General features: G+C 52.6%; 1 protein-coding gene across 2 annotated transcripts; it reads left to right on the top strand.

The window, feature by feature from the left end:
* Positions 1-1,602: 1,602 nt before the first annotated feature.
* ISM2 (isthmin 2) lies at positions 1,603-22,667 on the top strand. 2 transcript variants are annotated; one of them, XM_059850068.1, is made up of 6 exons: positions 1,603-2,300; positions 16,165-16,422; positions 16,919-17,288; positions 18,087-18,227; positions 18,738-18,809; positions 19,269-22,667. In XM_059850068.1, exons 1-6 carry the CDS (start codon positions 2,160-2,162, stop codon positions 19,784-19,786), a joined length of 1,500 nt encoding a protein of 499 aa, XP_059706051.1. In that variant the 5' UTR covers positions 1,603-2,159; the 3' UTR covers positions 19,787-22,667. The 2 variants fall into 2 exon arrangements, with proteins under 2 accessions (XP_059706051.1, XP_059706049.1); XM_059850066.1 differs by having other exon boundaries at positions 1,604-2,300; positions 18,732-18,809.
* The last annotated feature ends 320 nt before the right edge of the window (positions 22,668-22,987 follow it).

Here is a 22,987-nt window from a genome sequence, read left to right as displayed (position 1 = left end):
TTTTCCCTCTTGAGAAGACTGAACTCTCTCTTCTTTCCCAGTCCTTTTCCCACCCACCCCCAAAATAAAGACCTCAAAAAAATTCAGCACATGAGTTTTATACTGGAATGACTGGGTAACACCATAGCCTGTTTGAGAGCTTAGATCATTGTTCCCCTCTAGCCTTGTACTCTAGAGCCAGGAAACCTTGCATGAGAGATGGATGCTTAGCTGGGTTTTGGCAGTCTCTGGTCCATGGTACAGCAAGAGCTTTGATGTGCAGTCTAGAGAAGCCGCTTCTGTTGTGGAAAGACGCCTGCAGTCGTAGCTGCTGTTCCTGATGTGCAGCACTCCCACGATGAGTGCCTGCTCTCAGCTCGGTGCTGGCCCCAAAAAGCTGCTGTGCTTGAAAGCTAGGCTGCTACCCTTGGGTGCTGTTAAGAGTGTCAGGCTGCTCTCAGCTGCTGTGCTGCTAATGAGATGTTTGAAAAGGCTTCTTGATCCATCTCACATGGAATTCTTGACCTCACATCTGTCTTGCAGTTTGTGTCTTGTTTTAAACATTTCCTTCCATTCATCTCAGCCCTAAGTCTGCATAAACCAGATGTTGGTATTTGAAAAGGAGGTGCAGGTCCTGATTTTCGCTGTGGGTACATAAATGGGCCCAGGTGACTTGCAGCTTAGTGCTCAGGCTGCTGTAGAAATGTTGAGTTTTCCCTTCTAAGTCTCCCTTTCTGGGACCGTGCCAGCACTGGCACTTCTCAGTAGGCTGCAAAACCTCCTTTCAGTGTCCTCCCCTAATAATTTTTTCATAGTTCTTTCCCTAATTTCCTTCGTAGGCTCATGAACACATGTGGAAATGCTGGAAGAGATACTCTCTACGCCCCAAATAAACAGCCACTCCATGTTTCCAACAGGCTTTGAGGGCTGGATAAGATGCTGCCGGCGCAGGAGACAGCAGATCATTAAATAAAGACTTCTTTTGACTGGTAGAAACTTTCTCCCGCAATTCGGGAACAGCCGGGGCTTTCACCGGGGAGCACAGAGCCCCGTTTCTGCCCATCGCGGGCCGGCTCTGGAACGGGGGGGCCGGCCCCCCTTCCCGCAGAGCGGCCCCAGCCCCGGCGCTCGGAGAAAGGGGGAAAGGGGGCGGCTTTTGCGAGCTCTTTTCGCCGTGGGGGCGGCGGGAGGCTCTGAGCCCCCTGCCCGGCCGCGTCCCCGCTCCCGCCCCTCCGTCCAGAGCGCCTCCATCCTCTCCGCCTCGTGCGGCCGGGCCGGAGCCGCCGGGGCCCGCGGCCGCCCCGCCCCGCCGGGAGGGCGCTGCGGCGGCGGGGCTGCCCCGGCGGGAAGCGCCCGGTGCCGCGGGGCTTGTGCGAGGCCGGCGCCGCCGAGGCGCGGAACAAAGAGCCCCGGGCCGGGCCGGCCCCGCCGCAGGGGCAGCGCGCCGCGGGCACCGCCGGGCGGAGGGGCGGCGGCCGCCCCGGCCATGCAGCTGCCGGGAGGGGAGGGGCGGAGCGGGCGGTGGCGCCCCGGAGGGGGCAGCGCCCGGAGGGAGAGGGGGGAGGTCTGGCAGTGCCGGCAGCCTCCGAGCGGGGCAGGGGCGCGGCGGGGCCGTGCCCGGGGCAGGCAGCCGCGGCGGTCGCCCGGGAGGGGCTGGACCGCGCTTCAGGCGAGCAGGAGCCTCTCCCCGCCGAGCGGCCTCCCGTCCGCCCTCCGGTGCCCGGCGTTGCCTGCAGAGCTGCGGCAGCACCGGGGAATGACTCGGAGAGGAGAGGAGAAGAGGAGGAAAAGAAATCGGATTGCCGAAAGGATTGGGAAGTGGGGTGGGGAGGCGAAGCTCTCTCCCTCCCTCTCTCCCCGCTCACATTTGTGAAGCTTTTCAGAGTTATCCTTCAGCATCAGTACCGGCAGGCGACCCAGGGGACCGCGACTGCGGAAGGTGCTCGGCAAACTGCAAGAGCGATCAGAGGGAGCGGAGTGGCCCGGGCCGGCGGACCCTACCCCGGCCCCTGCCCGCGGGACACCGCACTTCCCGGCTCCGGTGGTATATATACATAAGATACATATTTTTTTACGTTTTTACTGCTCCTCTCGGAGGACAAGATTTGGAGCATTAAGGGCGGGCGTGCTGCCAGACCGCCTGTCCTGGACGTGCGAGGTGGGGAGAGAGGAAGGGAGAAATGCTTCTGATTAGAGGGAAAGTCGTGCTCATCCTGGGATTCGTCTTCCTGACAACTTTCCTGGCTGCGGTGAGAGGGCTACCCGTGAGGGGGAAACAGCGCAGCAATACCCCGAAGGAGAGGAGCTCCAAGCTGGCGGAGGTAGGGCGATCTTTGGGGTAATACGGAAAGCCGGGAGGGTGCTAGGGCGAGCTCTTCCTCAGCCTCTGCACTCTCTCCCGTGCCCGGGAAAGCTGAGGGGGGCAGCCAGGCACCTGGGTGGTCACTGGGGTTCCGTCCCTCGGAGGCAGTTGTGCATCTCGGACGGGAGCAGCATCCAACACGTGTCCCGCGGCTCGGCCGCCCAGAACTCCGGGGAGAGAAGCAGCAACGGGGAAAAGCAGCCCCCCATCCCCATTATCGCCTGTTTCCTCACTCGCTGAGGGGCAGAGCCCATTCCTGGCCTGCGGGATTCTCGGGAAGCCTCAGGTCTTCGCACTGCACAGAGGCTGAAGGAAAGGGGATGCTTTAGACTTCCTGAGTTCTGGGCCGAGTGCTGTGACCCAGTGCCCGGGAAGATTCGCGGCCTCCGGCGGCAAGCATCCCAGGTCGGGGAGAGGGGTCCGGCGGCAGTCAAATTAGCAGCTGGTGCCCTGCTAGGAATGCCAAATCTCCTCCACCAGAAACCTAAGACACGACAGATTTCAGCCACCATCTCTCCTCCCTTCCGAAACGCTCCTAGGGCAGGTTCCGGAGCTGCCATGCTCCCTTCAGGGCAACCTGGCCCTGGCACTGTCCCCCGGGACAGGCGGCCTTGGGAGCCCCTCGGCCGGGAGGAGGGGATGTCCCGGGTCTGCGCCTCTCGCTCCTCTGAGTGCCGGATCATGGCCCGCGCTCAGTGGGTTGTGGAAGGGGAAGCTTCAGCAGGCAATGAGGGACTGATCAGACTGGGAACCAACTGGTGGGACCTGATGGGGATGACAGGAATGGAATGGAAAAGAAACCACCGGGAGAGCGGGTAGTAAGGAAGACTATTGGATGGTTAAAAGAAGCTGTTTTCCATCTTGAAATTGTTTTCGGGAGGAAAAGTAGTTCAGGCAGTAGAGCTGTGTTTAAAAAGTACTCTTTGAAAGAATGTTCCTGCTAAAAGTAGGTGAAATGAATTATTGAGAAAAGTGATGGTAGGATTTTGAGCAGGACAGTACGAGCAGCTCAGTCCTCGCTGGCTATACGCAGCAGTACGGAAAACAGCAGATTTGATCTCCAGTGTCAGTCAGACTTGGAGAGGAGGTGCAAAGTGGTGGGAATATCCCGTATTGCGGGTTAATGCCAAAACGGGGTCTGATCTGTGGAGGAGTCATACTGGCAGCTCCTGTTGGATGCACTAAAACTCCATTCCAGCAAGAAGTCCAGGGCACGAGTGTGAGGAGGGAATCTGCCACTTGAATGCTTGGCCAAGGGGCAAGAGAGGGCACAGGCTGCATCCAGCCAAGTACCACCACTAGCCAAGCCTGATGATGGTTTTGAGTGGAGTGTGGACTGAGCAGATACAAAGAGAGCTGCTGGGGATGATGTGCTGTACTGCTGGTAATATCATGTTGGTGCTGTACTTTGCTACTGAAACTTCAACTATAGATGTAGATGCTGCTTTAATTGCCAGACAAATGTCAGGCAGAGTGACCTCAGACTCCAGCTGCAGAAGGAGTAGGGATTTACCCTTGAAATCCAGGAAGGTATTGCAGCGCTGTGGCAGGGACCAAGGATAGGACAAGCTGTTGGGAAGTTGTGCATGCCCTCACCGCGGGACCCTGCAGCGTAGTCTCAGGCTCCTTTTTATCTGACATCTGAAATCCATGGGAGAGCGTGTGCGCTGCTGTGAGTCGCGGTTTGTGAATGGCTGTGAATGGGGAGCGTTGTGCGGCCAGCCAAAGATCACACGCGGCACTTACACAGCGCGGCCTCTGTCCCCGGGACCTTTGCTTCTTGCAGAAATACAAACATGCAAGAAGGGTATGGGCAAAGGTTTGAGGGTGGAGGTTCAGAGCAAGGAGGAAGTTGAAGAATGGATTCCTCTGGCAGTCTGTTGGTGCACCCTGCATCCCTCAGAGTACTGGGGGCACAGTTCTCATGGCAGGGAGGAAGCAGTAGGTATTGGCATGTGTCTCCTGGCTGCGTTTTGGGATGAAATCCTCTGTTTCTGGTGCATGCAGGGGACAATTGAGAGTAGTCATGCCCAGCTGTTTGAACTAAAGCAGAGAGCACAAGCACAGCAGCATGGTGGTTAAAAAAAATCCAGAGTGATTTTGGGTCATACATACAGATGGTTCCTGTTGCAGCACTGATCCGTCCTGTCTCTATGGCAGCAGGGCAGCCACAGCTGGAGTATTGGTTACACTATGGGTAATGCCCTACAGATGTGGGTAGAATGAAGGGGGCTGTGAGGAGAAAAATAGAAATGACAGAGCAGAGCAGATAGACAATCAAAACCATTAAGCAATTACATAACTTGAAGTTTTTAAAATTTAATAACTTTGTTTAAATCAAACATTTTTCCTTGGTTTAGAACCGAATGGGATTTTTTGTAATCTGTGCTGAGCCTTAGAATTGCACTTCCACACTAAAATAGTTTAGAAAATAAGTTTTTCAGTAATTTTTTTTGAGATAGAAAGTGTTATTATTGTAGGAAGGATGTAGGGAACACATGCTTTATTTTTGGGTCTTAGCCTTAAGGGTATGTCCGAAGTCCTGTACCTCAGTCAGGATCCAGTATTTCCAGCCATTACCAAAGGAGCAAGTACTTGTGTTTACATTGTCTTAGCAATGACACAGGTCAGCAAAGCTTTGCCCAAATAATACTGTGCTCAGCATAAACAACAGAAATAGTGAGAATATTTTGCTATTTCTTCAATCTATTTGACTAGAAGTTGAAAAGGCAGGATGGAAAAGCTGAAAGGCAGTTTTCTTTCCAAGCTTTGACTTGAATCTAACAAGAGAAGATAGCTGCTCCTTTGGAGGTTTGTTGGTGATGTTTGGGAAGGCAGGTGGGTTCAGAAACAGCAGACGGGTGTACAGCAGGGGTTTAAGAAGCACTTTTGTGGGTGGATGTGTCGTACTTTGATGTGAGCAGAAATGTGGCAGGATGGAGCACTGACTGTTAAGTGGCTATTCAGATTTGGGTAACAATATTTGGAAAAGCTCGTGTCCCTTGTGGAGACAAGCTACAGCTCATTACATCTCTTAATGGTTTGTTTATTTATTTATGAAGTCAAGAGGTATAAATGAAAAATATGTTTTGATAAACTCACTGGATTTCAAAATATTGGCCCTGAACATTGTTAGTAGATGTTTGGATTCTTTCCAGCTGATACCAATCAGTTATGATGCTCTTCTGGTAAACAGAAAACAGCCATAGTACTAACATGCTACAAATGTAAGTGTTCAGAGTGATTAAATCTGTGTGAACTGACACAAGAGTTTCAATAGTTGTGCACAGGAATAACCGTGCTGGCAGGAATGGAGTGTTGGATCATCTCAGTGCTGACAGGGCGAGGCAGAGCAAGCCAACAGTGTTTTATGGAGGGTCCAGGCCACCCAGTCCAGCTCTGGTGGGCTTGGTGAGTGCTCTTTTGCAGGCGGGAACCACTCTTGAGAGAGGAGCCCAAGAGCAACGTCAGCAAACTCCCCAAATGTTACTGCAGGGCTGGGACAGGGGGCAGATCCAGGCTGGAACTTGCCGTTGGATTTCCCCTGGTCTGAGGCTGTAAGCAAAGCAAATCTGGCATCTGCGATAAGAGGTAAAGGAAGGCAACAAAAGAAATATCAAGCATAGCATAAAGGCTGAATTGGCTGCAAATCAGTGGGTTTGTGCAGCACCTGATATGACTGGCTCCTGGCCCCTCAGAAATAAGGAAACAAGTAACGCTACACATTATTTACTGGTTAAGCCAGGCAGTGAGAAAAGCGATGGGAAGCTACTTGTAAAACTAAAGGTCTACACCTGATTAAAAATCCTTTAAGAATTAATTATATAGCAGTGATGTGATGCCTGGTCAGAGATACCAACAGACAGGGTGAAGGAGCTCCAAGGTGATGTGGTGTGGGTGTACTAGATTAAAAAAGTGTTAAAGGGAAAGAAATCTCAGCTGGGCTTGAGCGGAGTTTGTAGGGAGGCTGTAAGTCGGGGTAGCCCTGTTATTTGGGAGCCCTAATGTAGCCTAGACACATTGGTTTGGGGAGGCCACTGGGGTGGTGGGCTGCACAGGCACAGAGGTCTGCGGGGTCTGCCCCAATGCTCCCGCCCAGCTCTTGCTCCGTCCTGACTCCTCCAGGGCTCTGGCCAAGAAGAGCATCTCGGTTTCCCCGGAGCCCTCTCGCCGTGCCGTGGATCTCCAGCCTGTGTGCCCCGTGTGTGCCCTGCGGGCAGCTCCTGCCGCCTCCTCGGGAGAGCCCAGCTGCGCTAGGAGCGGGCAGCTGCCTCGGTGCTGGCTGCCTGCACAGCCAGATCCCCGCCGCCACTGCGGGCTGTGTCAGTAGCAGAGTCATTTTGCCTGAGGATGTGCTTTTTACCTTTTCATTTCTTCAGCAATTAAGCGTTCTTGTCCCTGGCTTTGTCCTTGGCGGAGGTCGGATTTGTGGGTACAAAACGTTCACTGAAGCATCCTTCCGCTCTGAAAGGGGCTCTTTGTGCGCAGGGAGGTACTTCGCCCTTTGTAGCAAATTCCCTTTTGAGAAGTGCCAAATTATCTTAGTCAACACAGTTGAAAACCCTCCCGCCCTGGGGCTGAGACAGCAGCAGAAACAAAGGAGAGCCGGGTGTAGGGAAGCTGCCCGACAAGGGGGCTTCTTCCATTTTCACTGCACAAATAGGTCTGCTGCGTTCCCATTGTTACAATCAAAGGGGTTCCTGTAAAAGGCACATGTAAGGGGAAGAGATTAGGCATAAATCGCCCCACAGTGTATTGCCCTACACTCTCTCTGGGTTCCCAAAATTGTCCAACTCCTGCAGACCCTTTCCTCAAAGACAGTCAGACTGGGGGACTCATCCTGCCTCCAGCCATGATCCTTCCCAGTGGGGTCTGTGCTAGAGCGTAATTGCTCTTGTCAGTGTTTTAGGGGTAGGGGGCAAAAACTGGTCCAACAATAGCAGTAAGTAATCTTGCTCTCAGAATAATCCTCAAAACAAGAAGCCCGATACTTTCCTTAGGGGAGCCTGAGGACAGTCTGAGATGCAGACAGGCCAGCAAGGTGTACCTGTGCTGTCCAGCTCCTTCAAAGCAAATTTATCAGCCAGAGGATCAGATTTTGTATAATATACCTGGAGCAAGGAAGAGATTGCAGCATATTTCAGTGTTAGATCGGATTTGTTTCAGACAGAAGCTTGCAAAAGTGCAGTGTAAGACTATTTTTTGTTTGTTTGTTTGTTTGTTTGTTTTGGTAGAATGTTTTTTCAAGGAACTTTCATTGGGCAGCCTGATGCTTTTATGTGACCACCTATAAAAGTCAGCTTGCATGGTGTTGCTTCTAAGCAATTCAGTTTCACCATGTTCCTTCTGTGTAGGGGCTCTGGGGGCTTGTCTGAGAAGCTGAGATGTACTTTCATAAGTACTGAGATGTACTTTCATCTCAGTGCTTCTGAGATGAAGACACCAAAACTATGGTGACCTGCCTGGCTCTCCGTCCTAGGTGGCCCTTGGCACAAAGGGCGCCAATGCCTCCTGGGGTTCAGGTTGGCTTAGTCTCTAGGGCAAGGATACAACTTCAGAGGGAACAAAATGCAGTCAGTTGCTGCCTTCTGCTGTCCCCTGGCACCACAAGACAGGCACAAGGTAGAGACCTGGCTGCAGATGGCCAGGAAACATCCCTGCATGCAGGGAAGAGGTGGTGATACGTGGGTTTATCTTGGATTAGGAGCTGGTGGGTGGCCTGGTCTTTCAGGGTGTTATCTAGCACTCAGGACTTGGGCTGCCAGGCATGTGTGGGAACATGTCCCAAACCAAGAGAGCCACTACCACTTGTTAGGGCTTGACAGGAGGCTGGCACATGGCATGGATACAGGGCCTTCAGGTGAGCCCCTTCCACCCCAGCCTTGGCAGCCTGGCCTAGGGTGGGCAAGGCAGCCCCGGCTCTTTCCCAGCAGCCGAGCCCCAGGTACCTGCTGGCTGGGGAGGCAGTGTTTGCTGGATGGCCTGGAGGTGCTGTGAGAGTGCCCCATGTGGAAAATCGACATTTCTTTGCCTCCCTGGGATGCCCTCTCTTCCTTAGCACTTCGGCACTTCCTCCTGCTGTCCTGCCTGCCGTCCCCTTCACCTGCAGCCATTCCCACAGCAGCCAAAATCACAGGGAATTCCAGCTGCACTGTGCCGTACCCTGAGCACCTCCATCAAAACGAGGTGTTGTACAGATATCTTCACGTGTGCAGTTCCCAACACCTCCCCTTGGAGACAGTGTGCTTTTATTACATGCTAAGGCTGCTGGCTCCTTAAAATCAAAGCTGGCTGGGAAGGGGAGTTGAGCTTGTCCCCAGGCTGGGGAGCTGCAGCCAAGCAGCTGGGGCAGGAACTGCTGGCTCAGAGTCACCCCAGCTTTGTCCCTTCAGGAGGAGGAGATGTAGCACCCCTGCCTGGATTCCTTCCTGTGCAGGGCATAGAGATATTCCAAGTGTGGCTCAGGTACCCATTTTGTCTGTTGTTGAAGGGATCCCTGATGGATTTGCATTTGTTTGGTTGGCTGCATTCCTTGCCCCGCTGCTTGCATGGAGGGGCAGCCTGTGCACCCTTCGTGGGACAAGGGAAGCACATGCCCCCTGCACTCCCTCCTGCCTGCGATTCCCTCCCCATCTCTTCACGCCGGCTGGAGGAGGCTGGTGTTGATCGGGTCTGGTCAGTTTCTCCACCTGCTTTGGGCTATTTGGGGTTTCTTCCTTTTGTAGTTCTGCTGGGCTGCGGCAGGCAAGGAAACAGCAGCTGGAGCAGTGGGAGAGTTAGGTGTGCAGACTAGCGAATGCAGATCTTCAGCTGGAACAAGTTAATGGTTACTGAAGCACATGGGGTTTAGAGCTGGACCAAGTTAGCAGCGACTCCCTCTGATGCATTGGGAGCTTATGTGTGTTACTGCTGAACTGTGTTAGCAGAAACCACGTGCCCTAGCAGGAGCATTTGCCAGAGAGCACCAGAGGATGTGGATGTGTGTCTGTTCATCTCTCTGGGGACCTCTCCATGCAGTCTCTGTGGGGGCCTTGCTCCCATGACTGAGCCGAAGTCTCAGGATCTTCAAGTACTGGGTGCCTTGCCACCAGCTGTGTCCCTGCAGCAGCCACCACCCGTCATGGATTGCCCTGGGACCTGTGTGCTTGGGCAGGGTCTCTGGTGCAAGGACAGCCCCGTCTGCTGTGCTGGGACCTATCAGCAGTGCTCCAGCTCCCCACGGCCTATGTGGCTCCTCTGTGTAGAAAGCAGACCAGTTCGCCCTGGGGGCAGGTGGGGAGAAGGAACTGAGCTGTGGTGAACCTTCTCGAGAGCCTTCTCCGAGCATAACCTGGGAGACCCGCAGGTATGCCTGGCCCGGCCGCAGGCTACCTGAGGAGCGTGTAATTTTCTTTGTCTGCAAAATGGGGGTCTTGCAGACAAAGAAATTTGTCTCAGTGTTGAACAGGGAGGAGATGTTTATGGTAGAGAAACATCTGCCAGTGAAACAACCATGATCTACCTGAGGAAGTCAGCAGTTGGCATGGTGAGGTGAAAGGCCACAAGGCTGCTGCTTTTCCTCCTTGTGTCACAAGTGATCAGGGGAGTGAGGGTGCTGTGAGCAGGTTACTCATGAGCACACCCACAGGAGAGCTGACTGGTGAGAGGAGCTGGGCTGTGCCCGTGGGCTGCATGGTGAGGAGCATTCTCAGTAGCCTGGACGACCTCCTCATTTTTGGTCTTGCACAGAGTCAGCTGTGCTGTGTCCTTGCTCCTCATGGTGCTGCGTGCTGCTGCTTCTCCGTGCTGTGGTGTCTTCTGCTCCAGGGCTGGCTCTGCCTCAGGGGCAACTGAGTCACCGACCTTGGAAAGAGTTCTGAGATTACAGTTGTTGCAACTGTGAGACATGAAAATAAATGTGAAACATGAGGAAGCCTTTGATGCTGCCTCCTGCAGCTCTCTACCCAAGACAGTTGGAATGAAGCTAGTTAGAAAAGAAAGTGATACCATATGATCTGAAGTATTTTGATAACTGCATGAAAATTATAATCATGAGGGCGTAATAATTATCTGCACAGCCCACAGTTTGCTGCTGGCTCCTGCTGGTCTGTCATAAACAGGATCTGCCCACGTAAGCATGATAACCAAGTGCCTTGTCTATTCCATGAGCACTTGTAGAACTCTCCTAAAACCAAAAGGGAGTCTTTATTAAAAGAAAAGAACAAACCAACAAAAACAAACACCAATAACCCCCCTCACAGCACCCATGTAAGCTGATCCTGAGGTGGAGGGGATAGTACAGCGTTTGGGAAGCCTCAGTTCTGCACTTCACCTGTGCCACAGCCCCTTTGCGGGCAGGAGCGTAACCCAGAGCACAAGAAGAGGGAGGCAACGGGAGATGTTAACTTCTTTAGATTACCCCTGGCAGATCTTCCAGAGCTCACATGTCAAAATCCTGAGTGACAGCTCCTGCTAAGCCACCTGCCTGTAAGTCTAAATGTGTTGGATCTGATGGCTGGGACTGTGGCTCAGAAGGTCTAACAGACAGTAACAGGAACTGAGTGGCATGTTTGCCTTCCCTGTTATCTGGTAGGTACCCAGTTCTTGATGCCTCTAGAAGATGCTGTGCTCTGTCAGGGCTCTGGGAAATCCCTTAAGTGAGTGATGAGATGGGTGGCAGAGGTCACTTGCCTAATGTGTGTCCCATGGATTTTCCATCTGGCTGAAAGCCTGCCAGTAGACAGGTTATGTGCTGGTGGACAGCTTATGAGCCAGGAGGATCAAGCTACAGCCCTCAAGAGGCCATGGTGGTTTCAGCTGGCTGGGCTAAAAAAGCCCTTTATTTGGGCAGTGCCTCATAGAGGAGAAAGCATGTTCTGTGGGAGGGAGGCATCATGGCACACTGCATTCCTTCCTGGTGATCACCCTGCCATTCAACCTTACTTTATTTTAACGAGACAGCAGTGTTACCTGTTAGCATTCGAAAAACCTCCCTTTCTCCCCATCCCACCAGCAAAAACTGCCATGAGCCTTTCTGCAAACTGCAGCCTCAGAGCTAACCCCAGACATGCTGGGCTTCCTTCTAATGCAACCAAGCAGCCTTCTCTACTTCCATAGCTTTATAGTACGGCTTTATAGTAAAATTCTACTCTGGAGTTGTTCCTACCCAGTTTCAGTCCAAAGATATTTTTTTAATACTTTCTCCAGATTCTTGCAGCTCATTTAGGTACATATAAAAAGAAAAGTTTTATGATTAAAAAAAAATTGTACTTGACTAATTCATAAGTGGGCAAGTTTGCAACAGACAGATTTTAAAATAATGTTGGAAAGCTTTGGGGAAAGAGAAGGAAGGTCTATTCAGGAAAAGATCAATAGTTCTTCTGGTGGTTTCTTGTTTCAATACAGCATGGTAAAACTGTTCAAAGGAAACCTAACACAAGCAGTAATGATTAAGCAACAAAAGCCCCCATTCCTTATAATTATAGCTCAGTGTGATACCGGCCTTTAGCAAATACGTCATTTTCTTCACTGCAGTGTTAACAAGCCCAAAGCACAGCCTGAATGTTGCCTCTGATCTGGCTGCCGTGGGCACAGGTTTCCTTGGTTCGAGTTGAATGAGTTTATGTGCTCGATAATTGGCTTGGGATAGGTGTGGGTAGGAGCTGCATCCTCTGAGCTTGTCCTGTGCTATTGACTTGCTTGCTCCACTGGCTGCTGATGCTCTAGCAGTGCTTCACTGCCAGGGGAGCTCTCTCAAATGTGCTTGGATTGGTTTAACCCCATGATGAGGGGCAGCTCTGTAGTTACAAAGAGCACTGCTGTTGGGTGCTCTGGCAGCTTGCAACTCCTGCAGAAATGCTGAGGGATGTGCTGGAGGGACAAGTGCCCGTGGTTGTGTAAGTGGCCGTGTGGTGGTGTCCCTGGTTGCCAAAATGCAGCACAGCACAGGAACTGGTCTGATGATGTTTTCAGGTTTTAAACTGAATTGTCATGTCTCTAATAGTAAAAGCTGCGGCACATGAACATTGGTCATTTGCTTCCTTAATCCTGATTTAGTTCAAAGCCTTATGGACATTTCTAGCAAAATCACAAATTTTAAGAGCAGAAGAAATTACTAGAGCCTTGAATTTCTTCCCTAGTGCAGTTGCAGTACTCATGTGTTGAGCCCAGTGATGTGGGTTTGGCAATCTTCACAAGAAAAATTGTCACTTTTCTTTTTAATTGTTCCTGTGGTTAATTACCTATGGCATTAAAAGCATGATCCTTATTCCTCAGTTAAATTTATTTGGCTTTGACTTGGTCACATTGCTTCCCATTATGTGTTTCTGTTCTGGATTATAGTCTCTGGTGCCTGATGGATTACTGCCTTAAAGAACTGGAAAACTGAGTCATTGCTTTCTTTTTTCAGCATGAGAAACAAATTGAATTGTACAAGTCTTTCACTGGAAAAGACTTGTACAAGACTTGTACAAGACTTTCCATCCCTTGAAATGTTTTTGTGGCTGCTCTCTTCATCATCTCCAGATTTTTGAGCAATTCTTATAGAGGTGTATGGACTAGACATGGAAAAATGTCAGCTTTTGGTCTCTAGAGCAATGATGTGTGGCCTTTTCCCACTCTTTTTCCACACACCTTGTTGCCCATGTTATGTACAACGTAGGCATGACACTGGGGTGAATTGCTAATGAGTTATTCCCCCTTCCAAACTTCTCTTCTAAGCTTGTGCCTCAAGGTGTTTCAGTGGTCACTCCTACATATGGGACAGCCTGGACCATGTGGGAAGGGCTCCTGGGCTGGTAGGAGGCAGGTATGACTCTGCTTACAGCCTTCAGTCAAAACACGATCTTCACAAATGGAAATTCCATACTCTTTCCTGAGTGCTGCCCCAGAGTTTCTCTCAGGTTCCTGCCCTGGGAACCCTCATTCCCAGCCAGGTAGGATATGCCAAGTGTAAACAGGAACAGCTGTGGCAATTCCTTGTTCAGCTTTTTCCTTTGCTTGGTGCTGGCTGGTTGCGGGAGAGGGTTGGAACTCGGCTGAAAGACACGGATGGCTTCCCAGAACTGCACTCTGCCTCCATGGGGGTGGAAGGAGAAGGGAGCTGCTGCTGATGAGCTCTCCAGTGGTTTGCAGGCTTTCTCTTGTGCTCTATAGAGAGCAGGGGAATAGTGTCCAGAAGACTTTGCTTGTTCAGTTCCCTCTTCCCTTCCCTTAGCCCACTGCAGTGGCTGTGCTGTACCCTTGATGGCTTTATCCAGCTGCTCCTTTTACGGCGCAGAGGAGAGGGTGGGTGTCATGCAGCAAGGGTGCAAACCTCAGGTGGTGCTTATGTGGCTGTCAGGGGACCCTTGATGACTTGGAGAAGACACATCTGATGCCATGGATGCTCTGACTTGGAAGGAGCACTGGGCCTTCTAAGAGTTTGTTAAATCCATTGATTGACTGTCTGGGGCAGGGCACTGAGCCTTAGACAGCAGGGACATCTGATGCAGGGACAGATTTTAACCCAGAAACCTTTAGAGTGATGCAGATGCCAACAGGAGGGAAGCGTTGGGTGGTACATTGTAGTGACCATTGCTGAAGGGCTCTTGGCCATCCAGGGTGGTCACCCCGGTCATGCTTATGCCTCCAGAATATCTGAGAGCTGAGGGGGTTCTGTTTGCCCTGCAACACTTTTGCAGCCAGTTCTCCTGGAGCAGTTTTGCATTTTCCCTGTGGGAACAGTACTCTGAATTTCTTGAGCTTGTTTGGGCGTAAAATCTGAATTAGGCACTGAGTGTAAATTTGGAGACTTTGAGTCTGTTCCTGGCTTGCTAGCTCTGGTGTCCTTGGGTGAGCTCAGATCTTGTTGCTAGAGGAGACCTCACTTTCCATGTGTATTAAATTTGGGCTGTGTGTGACACAAGCTTACCCAGCCCAATAAGCTCTTTGCAAATTAGGCAGGAACGCCAGCCTTTCAGGGCTGTTGCCAGTCTCTTGTGCAGGGGTTGTGTTGGGCATGTGCAGCTGGCAGCAAACCCAGCACAGCAGGCAGTGTCATGCAGCCAGCACTGGGACATGGCTATGTTTGCCTGCTCAGCCCCCTTTGCTGTTTTTGTCCTACCTGGGCTCCTTGCTTCTTGTTGAGGACTCCTAGGACATGACAGGAGACCTAGCAAGGGGCTAAGGCACTGGGAACTAGGCTGAGACAGAGCCAGGCATCATTCCCGTGTATTCTGCCTGAAACCATTGTGGTTTGGATGGGGACAGAGGGAGCTGGGAGGGGAAGGTGTATGCAGGAGGGTCTTTCTGCTCAGGTTTGCTACCACCAGTGCCACAGGAGTCCTCCAGGCCAGGGAGAGGGGCAAGCCCCAAACGCTCTCTCTGGGCAGCGCAGGTTCTGTCCTGTCTGCAGCCCTCTCTCCTCAGGGCCCATCTGGTGAAGTCTGTCACCGGCCCTTCCCTGCGTTCAGCCTGCCCTGGGCAGCAGCCAAGGGACCAGCAGCGTCCCTGCTGCTCTTTTTCCTCCCCCGGGGATGGAGGGATCGTGGGCTTTGATGTACAGGGACAGGGCTGGGGACGGGCTGTGTGCGCTCATGAGAGTCTGGCTAGGCTCCAGCTGCCTTTGAAGTGCTCCAGTGATCAGGATGAAAGGGAGGGGAGTCCTTCCCCAAACCATCTGGCTCTAATTGCAGGTAGAAATGCCTCTCTGCGTCCCCCCCGCCCGGCGCTGTGGGGAGGGGGCGCTCCGTGCTCTTCGTTAATCCCACGGCTCTCGACCGGGCCGATGCGAAGGGTGAGAGCTTGGGAACAAAAGGGGGTTTCAGCTGGGCAGCCAGAAAGAGGCAGACGCTGGCGGAGATGCCGGGAGTTCGGGCACCTCTGCTCTCAGCCATGAGCTGCGGGGCCCTGCAGACCTTCCCAAGGACGCCCGTGCCTCGGGGGGGCTTTGCCAGTTGTTCCCATCTCGGGTTTCTTGGGCACACTGGAGCCTGCTGGCCCCTGGAGTCACGCTGCTCTCTGGTACCGGGTGCGGGATGAGGGGAGCCCGGGGAGCAGTCCTTGGCAGCATTGCCCCATGTAGGCTGTGCTGCCTCTCGGGCAGGGCTCCCTGTCTGCTAGCCTGCTCCTCCTGGGACTGGAGGGCTAGCTCTGTGCCCCTGGAGGGGCAGCAGCACTGAGAGCCATTGGCAGCACTCGCAAGTGAGTTTTGTTGACTTGTTTGGCTGGGAATCTTCTCTTTCCCAAAGAGCTAAAGGTAGCTGGGTTATATCTGCCAGCAGTTTCTTTCTGTCTTTGTGGTAGCTTTTGGGCACCATCAGAAATTTCAATTAAACCTGTGCTGCTTGAAGTCATCTGCCCTAATACCAATACCACAGAACAATGTATTTGGGTGAGGTTTTCCCCTTTGTCATAAAGCCCTGGTTTTAAACTTTTTATATAAATATATAAAAGTATTAAACATGACCAGTGGTAACTCTGTAACCAGAAACAACCCTTGCTTTTAACCCATTTCCAGGGACTGAGAAATAGCTAAAAAGGGAGAGTGAGAAGTGGAAAGCCAGTCAAGATGGTCAATGGGACAGCAGAGGGGTGCAGGGAGGGTGGTCATGGGGTTGAGAGTACCAGTCTGAATAGACCTGTAGGTTCAGGTGCAGCAGAACTGAGCCCTGGCACAGCACAGGGCACTTGGTATTAACTTGATTGGTTAACATGTTAATTGCTATCCTGATCCTGCAGTAAGACGGGGTGGAGGGGAACTGTTTGGGGCAGGAGACCAGACCCATCTTCGCTGGGTAGTGGTTTGCTCCCTGCCCTGCACCAGCACCGTCAAGAGCTGTTGTCTCTGACTCTTCCCTCTGCAGGTATCGGCATCATCCAGCCCCCGTTCAGCAGGGGACGAGGAGCTGCCCCCGTCGGGCAGGGCGCGGGGGCTGCGGCGCAGCGGGCAGGCTGGCCCGCGGCGGCACAGGCGCAGAGGGCTGGCTCAGCAGGCTGCCAGGAGCCCGGCACTGCCCCAGCCCAGCGGTGCTGGCCAGGAGAGCCTGCCCTTCATGCTGGACCTGCAGAACTTGCCGGGGCTGGCCAATGTGGACCTGAGTGCCCAGAACCCCAACATCCAGGTGGGGAGTGGGTCTGGGAGGGCCACGGGGGGATGTGGGTGAGTGCTGTGGTGAAAGTGCTGCTCTCCAGCCTCATTTGGTTCCTTGAGAGAAAAGATCTCATGAGCAGGGTCTGTGTGGCCATTGTCATCTGTTTTCTTGGTGACTACCAGCTGCAGATAGCTGGCATGGAGAAGCTCCTTGACTGAGGAATTTGCTCAGAGCCTTTCCCCTGGCCTCCCCACCCCCTCTTCACAGAGCAGGGGTAAACCCCATGGGGGACCCCTCAATTTCTGAGGGTGGCGTTGGCCCCTGTGGGTGACCACCAGCTACCCCGTGCTTCCCACTCTGTCCCTGCTCAGTCCCTCTGGATGAGGAGGTACCATTTGCACTCCTCATATGATCCTGCAGCCCTGAGTGTCTGCGGCTGCTTGGGCTGGGAACCAGGGCATGGTCTGGCAGGTCTGTCCAAGAGCTGTGCCCCAGCTCACTGCCTTGCCTCATGTTTGCCCACCAGGTGACCATTGAAGTGGTGGATGATCCTCAGGCTGAGATGGAGATGGACTTGTTGAAGGAGACAAGCAACGACTGGTCTCTGACATCCTCTGAGTGGTTGTCTCACAAGGACTTATTCTGGCCCCTCTTCTGGGAATACACTGACCCTGCTGAGGGGGAGGAGGAGGAGGAAGATGAGGAGGAAGAGGAGGAAGAGGATGACAACCTGGATGTAGGGGACAGGGAGGAAGAAGAAGAGGATGATGATGAAGAGGAAGATTACACAACAGATTATGAGGAGGAGGAGTCCATGCTTAGTGGAGTAGGCGGTAACTGGGACCAGCGATGGCCTGGGCAGAAAAACTGGATCTTTAAGGAAAAATACAATTACGGTGAGTTCTTGGCATGTGCAGCTGCCCTGCAGACCAGCAATGCAGGTCTGCACTGTCCTGCCTGGCCTGCAGCCCTGCACCAGGGATCACAGCACACTGGTGCTCAGCTCCTACTTACAAAATAAGCATGCCAAGGAGCAAGGCCAGCACACTCAGCCAGGGCTGCCAGCAGTCAGACATGCCAGTGTCCCAGCAGGAGTTGTCCTTGCATGTAATCACACTGGAGCATGGGCTCTAGCGAAGGCATGCTCAGATGAGACATACAATATAAATGTTTAATGACAAGTGCTGCTGCCATTGACTCAGGTTGCTGTAGTGACATCAGTGTCAGAAGCCTTTTCCACAGACCTGGGTTCCCCCCAGGAGAGGAGCTGCAGAGAGCTAGATGGCAGATTCTGGTGGGCAGATGGGCTGGGGCACCACAGCAGCTCCCTCCTGCAGCTTCCTGGCTATGACCCCAGAACCAGCCAGCCTTTGCTAATATGTGGTGTTCAGCATCATGGCCAGTGTGCTAGGCTGTGTGGGGGTGGGCAGCAATACCTGTTTGGGTTGGTATGATTGGGAGCAAAGCTGTGAGAATGAGAGCCTTTGCTCAGGGCTGCTTCCCTGGGGTTGGCAGTGAGGATGGGGTTGGCCCTTGGCACTACATGGCTGGGCACCTCCGTGTGCCCCAGGCAGCACTGTCTCTGCTCAGGGATGGAGGCAGAGCTGGGGGGGGTCCCAGGTGGCTGCTGTCTCCCCTGCTGCTAAAGCTTTGCTGAGATCTATCACTCTCTGCCTCTTGCCTGCTGTGCACAGACTATGAAGATGAGGAGGAGTGGAGCCCATGGTCCCCTTGCAGCATCACTTGTGGCAGTGGCAACCAGAAGAGGACGCGGTCCTGTGGCTATGCCTGCACAGCGACAGAGTCGAGGACCTGCGATCTGACACACTGCCCTGGTGAGACCCTGGCCAGAACAGTCCTTGGCTACTGTCTGACTTTGATGTGGGCTGCTTCCCCACTGCTGCAGGGCATTGCTCATGCTTCAAGAATTAGTTATGTTTAATGTGATCAGGGCTAATGACCATGGGGCTTTGTTTCCCCAAAGAAGCTATGATTGGGCTTCATGGCTCCCCAGGCAGTTGTGTGGGGATTAGGGGTGGTAGAGCTGACATTAAGTTTGCTGTGTGACTTCTTGCACCTCTCTCATATTGGAAGCTTGGAATCCTCTCCTGAGGCATATTGAGAGCCAGCTCTATCCACAGGGATTTACATAACAACAGCCTCTGTTGGGCCAGTCTTGCTGCTGGCCCTTCCTTCCAGTCACAGAGCCATGTTACCAAAGAAGTGGCAGGAGTGGGGCTGGGAGATGGGTGGTGTCTGATGCACATACAGAGGGAAAAACCACCTTTCTTCCTGTGTTCAGCCAGGTTCTTTGTTTTGGATTTTTTTTCTGTCTCAAGGAGCAGAAGGAGAGATGGTCTTCCCCACAGAGGAGACACTTTTCAAAAGCGACAACACCACAGAGCTGTTCAACTCAGGTCAGCCTCTGCCTCTGCTTTGCACTGGGGGCTTCAGTGACAGACCTTGGGAGGGTTGTAGCTGGCTGGAGGGGAGGGTTCAGGGCTCAGCCAAGGGATCCTGTGTCTGGTGTCCAGACCTAAGTCACCCAAACCACTGCCAAGTGAAGGCTTCAGTGGTCATGCTGGGAAATCCAGTTGCTCCCACAGCCCTGGTACAACACAGCTTTAGGGTTCAGTGGCTGAAGCCAGCCTGCTACGTGCCCTCTCCCATAAGGGAATGTTGCCAGCACAAAACCCCTTCCCTCTGTCACTGCCTTGGGAGTGGAGCCTGGCTCCAGCTCGTTCCAAGAGCCTGGCTGCTCCTGCTTGGTGGCTGCAGGCTCCGCTGGTGGTGCTGGCATGGCTTCAGGCAAATGTCTGCTGGGTAAAGTGGGGTGCAGAGCGTGCATGCGCTCACCCTTTTGGTACCCTCCCCAGAGGTGGACAGCTGTGAGAAGTGGCTGAACTGCAAGAGCGACTTCCTCACCAAGTACCTGAGCAAGGTGCTGACGGACCTGCCCAGCTGCCCCTGCTCATACCCGCTGGAGGCCGTCTACAGCGCCGTCAACCTGCGCGACGAGCAGCGGGGCAAGAGCTTCCGATGGCGGGATGCCAGCGGGCCCAAGGAGCGCCTGGACATCTACAAGCCCACGGCACGCTTCTGCCTGCGCTCCATGCTCTCCCTGGACAGCACCACCCTGGCTGCCCAGCACTGCTGCTACGACGAGCACACCCGCCTCATCACCCGCGGCAAGGGGGCCGGCGTCCCCAACCTCATCAGCACCGAGTTCTCTCCGGAGCTGCACTACAAGGTGGACATGCTGCCCTGGATCCTTTGCAAGGGTGACTGGAGCCGGTATCACGCCGTCCGGCCCCCCAACAATGGCCAGCGGTGTGCCGACAACCCCGCCGAGGAGGAGTACCTGTCCCAGCTGCAGGAGGCCAAGGAGTACTAGCCACAGCCACTCTCACAGGTGCCACGACCACCACTGGCTGGCGTCCCTGTGCAGCCTGGCCAGCCCTGACCCTCCCTGAGGAGCTCATCGGCTCCTCAGTGGTGCCAGGCAAAACGGGGAGGATGCGCCGTCTGTCTCATCCCCTCAGAGGAGTGTCTCTCCGATTTCTGAGGGTGCTGGAAGTTATTGTGGTGCAGTCCCTGCCGTGCCACCCAGGGCAGTCCTGCAGTCCAGGGCTCCTGGCCTGGCGTGTGGAAAGCAGCAGGGGCTGGGAGGTATAAAGGGAACAAGGGGCTGCTCCTGTCTGCTTTTATTCTCTATGACCTTTCAATGCAGCCTGAAAGCTGAGCACAGGGTGAGGTGGGCTCAGCTCCTGCTGGCTTCACACCACATCTGAGGAGCTGCCGCAGGCATGGCTGCCTGCCCTGGTCTGTACACCTGCCCTGGCACATGCTGGTTTATGTCTGAAACTGGGGGTAGGTCTTCCTAGAGAGTGCAGGGCTGTTCCAGCCACGCATACAGAGCAGGGCCCCCCATCCTTGGGTTTGTGCATGCATGGTTGGGAAGGAGCAGGAAAGGCTTATGGGTCTGGGGAGTGGGCTGTGGGGCAGGAGGAAGACTGGCTGCCTGGGCTTGCTTGGTGAAATTGCCTAGCCACCAGGGTTTTGGCTGCCAAAGCTACACATATGTGGACCTCAGAGGAGGTCAGCATGGGGACACCACCTTGTGTGCATTTCAACCCCTCTGCCCTGTTGCTTGGAAGAACAGAGTGGTAGCAGCTGTGCAAGTCAGCGCTAGCCCTCTACCAGACCTTGGCCCCTTGGCAGTCCCCAGAGGGTCTCAGGAGCACCAAAAGAAAGTCCTGTGTTTCCCACTCACAGCCCTGCCAGGGGCAGGAGGCACATTGGCCACTGCTCATGCCATTGCTGCTGAGGGGCAAAAGGCACTGAGCCAAGCTAGCCCTGCTCCCTGCTGAGTCTGCCCATGTCCCCAGCTGCTCCATTCTGTGTCTGCCCAGGTCCCCACCTGGAGGTAGCCCAGACAAACCGAGCCATGGACCCCTCGGGCTCACTTCCAGGCCAGGCTCACAAGGGTGGCTCCAGAGGAGGAAGACACATGGGCTAATAATGTCAGTACCTGGTGTCCACAGATCAGGGATCGTGATGCTCTCTGTTGGCTCTTTGATCTTGGCCTGGGTTTTATTCGGCTTTTCACAGGTCCGTGGCAGTGTCTCCCAGCATATTTTGGAAGCTTTTCTGCAGAGAAACTAAGCTGAGCACCTTTGTCCCTGGACATTCAGTTGCTGAACTGGCAGAAAATTATAAACTTTTATTTAAGAAATTTTATGCATCAGGGGAAATAAACGTCAAGCACACATAAAGAAGAATGGAGTCATTTCTACTCTAGAGTTTTCATGCAAGGCTGCTAGCTACTCCATGTACTTCTGCAGGGCACTGTTGAACCAAAAAACTGGTTGCACAGGTCCTTAGTTGACCATCCTATACTGTCTGTCCTTTTTACAGGAGCTTTCTCCAGCCTCAGTGAATATTCTTGGTCTGAAAGCTCTTTGGGGAGTCTTTCTAGGGGTGTCTTTGTATCTGTTGTGTGTATGTTGATCTATTTGCCTTGGTTACTGATAGAATAATTGCATCCTTGGTCATCCATATCTAAGGCTTCATAGCTGGTAAAACAGAAGTATTAATGAAGTTATTGCTGAATTATTCTTACTCAACTATTATTACACCCTTGTACCCCTAGACTCTGGATATGAGTTCTATCAAAATACAGGCAGACATCACCCATTTCCCTACAGACATGCAGTCTGAGATGACCAGTATTCTGTAAATGGTGAGAAGGAAGAGAACCAAATAAGCATGGATGGAGACCTAGACTTTGGAACATTTTCATGATCACTGCATGTTCTCTAGCCCAGATGGTCATTCACTTGCTGGTTTCTGTCAGAGGTAGGTCATACAGAGGTGGTCAAGAGGGGGTGATGTGGTGACTTGGCTCTGGGAGCCAGGGACCTTCAGCAAGAGACATGGATGCAAATGAAGCCATGAGTGTCTGAAGCCATGGAAGGATGAGCTTGTGAGCTGCAGTCATTCAGCAGAGCATATTTCCATTCGCATGCCATATGCCATCATTAACTTCATCAAACTCTCAGTGGAGTTTATTTACCATCAGTGCAGACTTCTTTAGAACAACCTCCTGTTGAACGTGCCTAGTGTTCAGTATTGGACCCAGGCATGGAAGCAGGACTTTTACAAACGGCCTTTCTTGAAGAAGACTTGCAAAAGCTCAGCCAATTTGTTTGTTAGGCTGGCTACTCTCTAAGGAAGTGCTCTTACATTGAGAGTGTTACCCAGGATTTTACCCTCCTCTTTACTCTGGCTGTGTCAACCAGTCTAACCCCCAGAAAAAAAACTTGTAATTTCTGTAAGAACTGGAGTTCCTGTCCAAGGGCAAGTAAAAAAATTTCTTGCATTGATACTCCCCCCTTCCCTGATGTCTACACAAAAGCTAGTTGAGAGCCAAGTAGCTGTTCTGCTTTGCTGCCTCTGTGGTTTGGACAATACAGGCACAAACTGGAGCATGAGAAACAAGCACTGTTGTTCCTCATACAAGCACCTTACGCACCATGAGGCTTTGCAGAACACCATGAGAAAAGTAGACATTGAGCAAGTGTTTATTTTTATATCCCCTCAAAGATTCTGTCAAGCCCACTGCTATTTAAGTGATGAATCTCTAAGCTTTCACTCCTTAAGTTTATTGGGTTTTTATATATATAATATATATATAAAATGTCTTTTATTCCTACAAAATTTCACAGAGAAGAATTCTTTAATCTGATGCTGCAATAAAGCACTTTATATATGTATATGTCATGCTGATGTCATTCAGTTGTGACTGAAGCATGTGTTGCTATTTATTTTGGTTGAGAGGGATGATGCTGTGTTTAACACTGTGTGTCTTGGGTTCCCAGCCCCAGCTGGGGCCCTGGTGGCTTTGCTTCCTTCCCTTAACATTTGCATTTGAAGTTATCTGGCTGCAAAAGTCACAGGTAAGAAAGACTATCTGGAGCCCATGGGATATGTGAAGTTCTGCTCACCGGGAAGGAAGCCTCCTACAAGAAGACCCTCAGGGTCAGTGCTGAGAAGCAAATGCATTGCCTGTGCCCCAGCCCTAACCTTGGGTTTT

This window comes from Haemorhous mexicanus, chromosome 6 (assembly GCF_027477595.1).
Source record: "Haemorhous mexicanus isolate bHaeMex1 chromosome 6, bHaeMex1.pri, whole genome shotgun sequence".
Classification (NCBI taxonomy): domain Eukaryota; kingdom Metazoa; phylum Chordata; class Aves; order Passeriformes; family Fringillidae; genus Haemorhous; species Haemorhous mexicanus.
Note: the sequence above shows the minus strand (reverse complement) of the source record. Positions and strands in the feature narration are given on the sequence as shown.